This window comes from Bison bison, unplaced genomic scaffold, assembly GCF_000754665.1.
Source record: "Bison bison bison isolate TAMUID 2011002044 unplaced genomic scaffold, Bison_UMD1.0 scf7180017864471, whole genome shotgun sequence".
NCBI classification, from domain to species: domain Eukaryota; kingdom Metazoa; phylum Chordata; class Mammalia; order Artiodactyla; family Bovidae; genus Bison; species Bison bison.
This window is the reverse complement of record NW_011495032.1, coordinates 35,647,956-35,657,568: the sequence shown is the minus strand read 5'-3', so window position 1 is coordinate 35,657,568 and position 9,613 is coordinate 35,647,956. Positions and strand designations below refer to the sequence as shown.

The 9,613-nt window shown below is 35.0% G+C and overlaps 1 protein-coding gene across 2 annotated transcripts in view; it reads right to left on the bottom strand.

Annotated features, from left to right (window-relative positions):
- The window catches only part of LOC105003735 (sperm-associated antigen 16 protein-like), an 86,317-nt gene that overhangs the window by 20,383 nt on the left and 56,321 nt on the right, over positions 1-9,613 (bottom strand). For both annotated transcript variants that reach the window (XM_010861137.1, XM_010861140.1), the window contains one exon: positions 7,679-7,748. In XM_010861137.1, the coding sequence (XP_010859439.1) occupies positions 7,679-7,748 (70 nt within the window). The remainder of the gene's footprint in view (positions 1-7,678; positions 7,749-9,613) is intronic.

Below are 9,613 nucleotides of genomic sequence, written 5' to 3'. Positions count from 1 at the left end.
TGATTCCAGCTTGTGCTTCTTCCAGTCCAGCGTTTCTCATGATGTACTCTGCATATAAGTTAAATAAGCAGGGTGACGTACAGCCTTGACGTACTCCTTTTCCTATTTGGAACCAGTCTGTTGTTCCATGTCCAGTTCTAACATTCTCTCTAGGTGTAAGCAATTATGGATAATTTTTCCAATTTTTTATCATTTAAATTCTTCCATAATAAACATATAATGTTGTCAAAAAAATATGGTAAATTTAAAATTCTTTGAGAACTACTCCAAGTGAGTCCAAGTTTTCGCTTATTCCTTAAATTCAGATTAAATAACAAAGTAAATGGTAATAAAGTCACTGCTTCCTAAATTATATTTAATCTAAAGAATTTCTACTGCCATATAAATTTCTGCTCAAAATAAATTAAAAATAGATAATAGATAAAATATTTTAAAACTTAAACTAAAATGAGAAAATGAAGAGGGAAAGAGTTAAATATATGAAAATAACTGTGAAAGACAGCAAGATTTATGAAGAATCAGCAGTTAGTCAATAAACCAACTTCTTCTCAAAGAAGTTGACTAAGTAGGGTTCCAGTTGATCAGCCAATCTGATAACACTCTGAGATCACATAGCCAAATGCAGAAATCAATCAAGAGGCTTAGGAAAAGGAACTGTAAATCCTTTATAAAAATAGAAAGCCTTTATAAAATAGAAATCCTTTATAAAAATGTTTATAAGGAGCACAGTATTATTCAGTACATAATTTAAGGAATTACTTTTATTCAGGTAATTGAGATCTACTCAACTTAAATAAAACATGTTTTCTTCATTTGAGTTTGAATTTATTTTGATCAAAAGTCACTTCAAAATACAGATAAAAATGTAATTACAAAATTTATCTTCAAAGTAACTTATAAGTGTCAGTCTAGAAAATCATGAATTCATTTTTAATTAAATATCAGGAGATAATTTCATAAAGGAGTTATCTATAAACCATTAGTTTATTTTAATAGAGTTGTCAAGGATAAATAAATAAAATCACGAACTAGTAAGTAGAATGTAACATTTAGAGGTTAACTGATGTAAGCATCAATTTAATGTACAATTCCTCAACCTTTAAGCCTTCTTGTGTTTATTATTTTTCACAATCATTATTTATTTCAAGAGTTAAGAGTTCCTGAGATTTTGGTATTTTAATCATCATACTTATATTTGATTGTATTCTTTCTGAAATGAAATATTTTCTGCTCTATGCTCTACTAGGAAACAAGCCTTTTCCAAATGCAAATATCTGAGCCCAGGTGAAAAAAACCCAGCTATATGGAAGCCACCAGCTACATCCTCCCAGATAGTGATAAGGAGCTGGGGGATGTGAAAGGTGGTCACCCACCACATCCACCATCTCTTACTAATAAACAAGGAAATAAGAAGTGAACAATAAAGAAAGCAGAATTGGCCCCAGATAGTTAGATGCATACGAAAGAAATGATTTCAGCAAGACCAGACACTTGCATTTTCCAAAAAATTTGTTGTTGTTCAGTTGCTCTTTCATATCAAACTCTTTGCAACTCCATGGACTGCAGCACACCAGGCTTTCTAGTCCTTCATCATCTCCTGGAGCTTGCTCAATCTCGAGTCCATTGAACCAGTGATGCCATCCAACCATCTCATTCTCTGTCGTCGCCTTCTACACCTGCCTGCAATCTTTCCGAGCATCAGGGTCTTTTCTAATAAGTCTGCTCTTCACAGCAGGTGGCCAAAGTATTGGAGCTTCAGCTTCAGTTTCAGTCCTTCCATTGAATATTCAGGATTGATTTCCTTTAGAATTGACTGGTCTGATCTCCTTGAGTCCAAGGGACTCTCAAGGGTCTTCTCCAACACCACAATTGGAAAGCATCAACTCTTCAGTGCTGAGCCTTCTTTATGGTCCAATTCTCACATCCTCACATGCTTACTAAAAACCAAAGCTTTGACTATCTGGAACTTTGTCTGGCAAAGTAATGTCTCTGCTTATTGATACACTGTCTAGGTTTGTCACAGGTTTCCTTCCAAGGAGCAAGCATCTTTTAATTTCATAGCTGCAGTCACCATCTGCAGTGATTTCAGAGTCCAAGAAAATAAAGTCTGTCACTCTTTCCAATGCTTCCCCATCTATATACCATGAAGTGATGGGAACGGATGCCATGATCTTCACTTTTTGAATGTTGCGTCTTAAGCCAGCTTTTTCACTGTCCTCTTTCACTTTTTTTTTTTTAATTTTTTTTTTCCTCTTTCACTTTAATCAAGATGCTCTTTAGCTCTTCTTTGCTTTCTGCCATAAGGGTGCTGTCATCTGCATATCTGAGGTTACTGATATTTCTCCTGGCAATCTTGATTCTAGCTTGTTCTTCATCCAGCCCAGCATTTCTCATGATGTACTCTTCATATAAGTTAAATAAACAGAGTGACAATATATAGCCTTGACGTACTCCTTTCCCAATTTAGAACCAGTCTGTTGGTCCATGTCCAGTTCTAACTGTTGCTTCTTGACCTGCATACAAATTTCTCAGAAGACAGGTCTGGTATTCCCCACCTCTTGAAGAATTTTCCACAGTTTGTTGAAATCCACACAGTCAAAAGCTTTAGCGTAGTCACTGAAGCAGAAATAGCTCTTTTCCTGAAATTCTCTTGCTTTTTTAATGATCCAATGGATGTTGAAAATTTCATCTCTGGTTCCTGTGCCTTTTCTAAATCCAGTTTTCACATCTGGAGGTTTTCAGTTTAAGTACTGCTGAAGCCTGGCTTGGGCAATTTTGAGCATGATCTTGTTAGCAAGTAAAATGAGTGCAATTGTGTGGGGTAATTTGAACATTCTTTGGCATTGCCTTTCTTTGGGATGGGAATGAAAACGGACCTTTTCCAGCCCTGTGGCCACTGCTGAGTTTTCCAAATTAGCTGGCATATTGAGTGCAGCATTTTCACAGCATCGTATTTTAGGATTTGAAATAGCTCAGCTGGAATTCCATCATCTCCACTATCTTTGTTTGTAGTGATGCTTCCTAAGGTCCATTTGATTTCACACTCCAGCATGTCTGGCTCTAGCTGAGTGATCATACCATCACGGTTATGCAGGTATTAAGATCTATTTTCTATAGTTCTTCTGTGCACTCTTGCCACCTCTATTTAGTATCTTTTGCTTCTGTTAGGTCAACACTGTTTCTGTCCTTTATTGTTCCCATCTTTGCATGAAATGTTCCCTTGTTATATCTAATTTTCTTTAAGAGAGCTCTAGTCTTTCCTGTTCTATTGTTTTCCTCTATTTCTTTGCATTGTTTACTTAGGCTTTCTTATCTCTCCTGCGGTTCTTTGGAAATCTGCATTCAGATGTGTATATCGTTCCTTTTCTCCTTTGCCTTTCCCTTCTCTTCTTTTCTTAACTATTTGTAGGGCCTCCTCAGACAACCATTTTGCATCTTTGCATTTTTTTTCCCCTGGGGATGGTTTTGATCACTGCCTCCTATACAATGCTACGAACCTCCGTCCATAGTTCTTCATGCACTCTGTCTATCAGATCTAATCCCTTGAATCTATTTTTCACTTCCACTGTATAATCAAAAGGGATTTGATTTACGTCATACCTTAATGGCCTAGTTGATTTCCTTACCTTCTTCAATTTACATCTGAATTTGGCAATAAGGAGTTCATGATATGAGCCACAGTCAGCTCCCAGTCTTGTTTTTGGTGACTGTATAGAGCTTTTCTCATTGGTTGCAAAGAATGTAATCAATCTGATTTCAGTATGGCCACATGGTGATGTCCATGTGGACTAGTCCCCTGTCTTGTTGGAATAGGGTGTTTGGTAAGACCAGTGCATTCTCTTGGCAGTACTCTGTTCACCTCTTCCCTGCTTTATTTTGTACTCCAAGGCCAAACTTGCCTGTTATTCCAGGTATCTCTTGACTTCCTACTTTTGCCTTCCAGTTCCCTATGATGGAAAGGACTTTTTTTTTTTTTTTGCTGTTATTTCTAGAAGATCATGTAGGTCTTCACAGAACCATTCAATTTTAGCTTTCAGCATTAATGGTTGGGGCATAGACTTGGGTTACTTTGATACTGAATGGTTTGCCTTGGAAATGAACCAAGACCATTCGGTTGTTTTTGAGATTGCATCCAAGTATTGCATTTCAGACTGTTTTTTTTTTTTTTTTTTGACTGTTTTATAATTTAATTCCAGTAAAAAGCAAAATAAGGCAATCTAAGTGAGTCACATGGTGATCAGTGGAAACCAGTGGAAGCAAGGGTTATTTCTGAGTGTTAACCCAATGTTCTCAGGCAGTTCAGAGCCATTCTCTCAAACTCCCAGTCTCCAAGTTGGGAGAGGGGATGGCAAATAAACTTAGACTGGACAGATTCTGCATGGTACATTGGATGGAGGGGCCAAACCACTGATTTTTCAGACTGTTTTTTGACTGAGGGCTACTCCATTTCTTCTAAGGGATTCTTGCCCACAGTAGTAGATGTAACGGTCATCTGAATTAAATTTGCCTATTCTGATCCATTTTAGTTCACTGATTTCTAAAATGTCAATGTACATTTTTGCCATCTCCTGTTTGACCACTTCTAATTTACCTTGATTCATGGACCTAACATTCCAGGTTCCTATGCAATATTTGTTCTTTACTGCATTGGACTTACTTTCACCACCAGACACATCCACAACTGGGTGTTGTTTCCACTTTTGCTTAGCCTTTTCATTCCTTCTGGAGCTATTTCTCCACTCTTCATATTGGGCACTAATGACCTGGGGAGTTCATCTTTCAGTGTCATATCTTTTTGCCTTTTCATACTGTTTCCCATGCATAGAAGACCGCTAAATCTCTTCTTATGAGAGATTTGGATTTTCTTAATTAAGAGTAATCTTTTAATATTCAGAGTACATGTCACCTTGCTGCAAACTTGTATATAGCCTGGCTCCTCCCCACTCCTTGGAGGTTGTTCTCTGGGGCACCTGAGATACTCTCTTCTAAAAAAATCTAACTCTCAACATTTAGGTTGCATGTATCTTTTTTTCTAGTCAACATCTTCTAAAAATTATCTACATATGAAAAAAGTAACTTTTGATGTAAACAGAAATACATATTCTTTGAAAAAAATGCAGTAAGGAAAAAAGGAAAAAATAAGCACATCACACAAAATTATGTAAATATTTTTCAGTCTCTCTCATATTTAACAGACATGATCTGATACCATATGTTTTTATTCTTAACATTAATATTGTAACATGAACATTTCCTTATGCATGATTTTTAAAGACTTTCTAGTATTGTATGATCAACTAGATTGAAATATTCACTTATGGTTAAGGATTAAGACTCCTTGTATGGTTTTGTTACTATAAATATGAGTGCAATAATCATCACTGTGCATAGAATCTCTAGGCATCACTGAGCATAATTGATATTTCTTTAATATAAATTAAGATAGGAATGATTGAATCAAGGCTAAGAAAAAGTTTTGAATATGAGTGTGCTACATATTTCTTTTAAGCTTAATTAATCAGAAAACACAATGAACAGTCATCTGGAAGTAACATAATTTTTGTTAAAAATGTACCCTTTTTCAGTCTTTCTGTATTTTAGATTTTTCTATCATTCTTTTGTAAATTAACAATATTGAGATATAATTTACATAAAATAAAATACATACATTTTAAGTGTAGAGTTGGGTAAGTTTTGAAGATAAGTAGGCATATAACCACCAAAATCAAAATATAGAACATTTGTACTTCCCCCAAAATTATTATTTTCTTATCCTTTATATACCTTATAAACATTATTTTACAACACTATAATTTCAGTTTTTATCAGTCATTCTTTTAAAAAAATTAAGAAGAAGAAATCTTAACCTTTGTATTAAGCAGAAATTATAGGATTTCTTAGGCAAGAATACTGGAGTAGGTTGCTAATTCCTTCTCTAGGGGACCTTCCCAACCCAGGGATTGAACCCACATCTCCAGCAGCTCCTACCCTGGAAGGCACATTCTTACCAGTGAGCCTCCACAGGAAGCTTAATGTTAATACTGTGTTACCAAGGTGTTGAAAACAATATTCAACATCTTTGTTGGATGCAAACATGTCTGCATCCAGACATGGCCAGAAAGCCAATGTATCCCAGCACTGCTTGCTATCTAGAATCCCTGGTCCCCTCTCTCCCTCTCTCTCTCTTGTTTTCTACTGTATTTTATTTTGTACTGGAGTATAGTTTTGGCTTATATGGTAAAGAATCTGCCTGCAATGTGAGAGACATAGGTTTGATCCCTGGGTTGGGAAAATACCCTGGAGAAAGGAATGGCTATCCACTCCAGTTTCCTTGCCTGGAGAATTCCATGGACAGAGGAGCTTGGCTGGCTACAATCCATAGGATCACTAAGAGTAGGACATGACTGAGCAACTAACACTTTCACTTTTTCACTTTTCACAGTTGGTTACAATGTTGTGGTAATTTCAGGTGTACAGCAAAGTGAATCAGTTTTATATATATATATATATGTGTGTGTGTGTGTGTGTGTATGTGTGCATATATATATGCACACATACACACACACACATATCCACTCATTTTTAGATTATTTCCCATTCAGGTCATTGCAGAGTGTTGAGTAGAGTTCCCTGTGCTATACAAAAGGTCTTTATTAGTTATCAATTTTATATATAGTAGTGCATATATGTCAGTCCCAATCTCCCAATTTATTCTCCCCCTTCTTACCCACTGGTAACCATAAGTTTGCTTTCTATATCTATAACTCTTTATTTTATAGATAAGTTCATTTGTACCAACTTTTTGGATTCCACACATAAGATTTATAATATAATACTTGTCTTTCTCTGTCTGACTGACTTAACTCAGCATGACAATCTCTAGAACAGCCAAAGCAATTTTGGGGAAAAAAAGAGCTGAAGGAATCAAGCTCCATGATTTCAGACTATACTACAAACTACAGTAATCAAAACAGTATGGTACTGGCACAAAACAGAAATATAGACCACTGGTCTTCTCTTAATCCTGTAGAGTCTTCTCTCTCTGGTAAGTATCAGGTAGTCCTGCATACCTAGCCCAGCCATTACCTAACTAGTCATAGTAAACTCCCTCATAAACAAGGCCACTATTCATTTCAGCACCCTCTTATCTGGTACCCTTTCCTACAGATTCTAGATGCTTCAACAACTTATGAACTACAGTCTTTGCCTTTTCAGTTCATACAGGACTGCCATGCTCTTCTCTACCTCCAGCTACATAGAGTTTGGTTTGGAAATTTTCCCAGCCATGGTGATAATGAAGTTCAACTTATAAATTTTCCCTCTAACATTTGCATTCTGTGACTTGTGATGCTTTCCAATGCCTAAAAATAATTGCCTCAAATATAATTTTACAGTTATTTATGAGGAGAAGGCTAGTCTGGTACAAGATACTCCATCAGGGCCAGAAGCAGAAGCAGTAAAAAAAATAGTTTACCCCTATTTTTCTCTAAAAGTAATTTATACAATTTCCTATTCTATATTTCTTCTTGATCTTTTCATTAGCATTTTAGTTTATGAAAATTATCATACCATGTATTCACTCATGGTAAATAATTACTCAAATGAATAACTTGAGTTCTGACAAGACTGAGACATCACCAAGCAATAATAAGTTAGTTTTTTCATATTTGAATTTTACCTCTAAATTCAGGAGCACGGTAACTATGCCCTATTTCCATATGCTTCAGTGTTTCTTGAAGTCCAGAAATCTAAAAAGTAAAATCCAAAGGTAAGAGGTTATATGCTAAACGAGTCCAAAATGGGTTAAAATGCTTAAATACTGATTTTAAAATATAGGAAATATTATCTCTCTTACATTAATTCCTATGTATTTTAAAAACGTAAATATTAATTGCAATAAAAGAAAACATAATTTTAAGTCTAAATTCAAGTTCACAGGAAGAAGTAAGTATCTATTATGGGCAAACATTTGAAACACTTATTTCACAACAGAGTTTCCTGAACCAAGAATACTTGCCACACACTTTTAATGATAATTATTCAGGTCTCTACTTTGAGTTTTCTCCTCTGTTGAAACTGCTTCACAATAGCCTAATTCATCTTCATATCCATGAAGAGATGAGGTAAATATTACTTGGGAAGTAAATATGAAGAGACTGTTGCTATCCTAAAAACTCTTAGCTCATTTTCTACCCACAAACACTCCTTGTTTTATTAAACTTATTTTATAGTTAAGAACATTTGTGAGTTTGGTGGCATATATATTTACCTATATTTCCTGAACAATAGATTTAAATTAAAAATTCAACCTTAAAGAGCTGTCTCATCCCTCATATGATTATACCAACAAAAAATATCATGTTTAATTATATACAGATACACATACTTTTCTACTGTCACTGAGTAGTAGTTAATCCTTCCTTCTTTCTTTGTTTTCTTTTTTACTTTATGAATATCTCCTACTTTCTAGCACAACAAGATGCCTCAAATGCTCACCCAGGCTCATCTTGTATTTGCTTCACCCAGACTACTATCAGCCACTTCAAGAAGCACCACTTCCTCTTACAGGAGAATAGTATTAGAAACTGCAGTGTCATTATTTTAGAGCCTCTCAGCAGATAGACCTAGAAATACATGTGTGTATGTATATATATATATATATATATATATACACACACGTACATATATATACACATGTATTTTTAGAATATTTCTTGAACTGAACCCCATGATCCAAAAAAGATAACATGTAATTTATTATATATATATATATACTAAAAATAAATTATATTTTATCTTTTTTCAAAAATGGGGCTCTAATTCCAAATTTTGGACATTTGGAGGAATTTTGTAAAGTTGAAAATAATTAAATTACAGATGTTTCCATAAGATTTAAATAAATTTAAAAGTGACCACATTGTTTATTATCTATCAAAAGAATTTGGAAACACATACTTATTAGATTTTTGTCATCTCACAGTATACTTTCGCTCTTTTATATACGAACTAAATAGCATTAAAAATTCTACAATCTAACCCTTTTTCATACAAAGTATTTGAGAAAACACACTAAGCTAAGTGGCCATTAAGATAAGTTTTTTAAGGAAATGAAAAGGGTTGGGAAGATCTCCTGGAGAATTCCATGGACTGTATGGTCCATGGGGTCACAAAGACTGAGTGACTTTTTCACTTCACTTTCAAGGAAATGACAGTGAATGAGACACAGGTCAATGAGGTCAGAGATGTTAAGGATCTTACGGATGCTGTGGCAGAAGCCATAGAATAAGCAAGTTATATTAGGTTCACACTCAGAAGAACCACACAGAACCACGTGCCTAAGCACCAGGAATATAACCAAACCACTAGAAAGTGACGACCAGGAGGACACCATGTAGACTCTGGGCCAGTGGATACACAAATGTCCCTTGCACTAGGTGTCATCCGAGAAGAGTGAGAAGAGGAGGCTATTTGAAGACTTTAAATTAACACTGATTGTTATGCTTTAGCTAAATAATCAGTTAATATAACATCCAAATACCCTATGTTAAATTCAAAGAGACTGTATAGTCTTTAATAGCAGGTTATGTTTTATTTCATCTTCAGTGGGAATAAC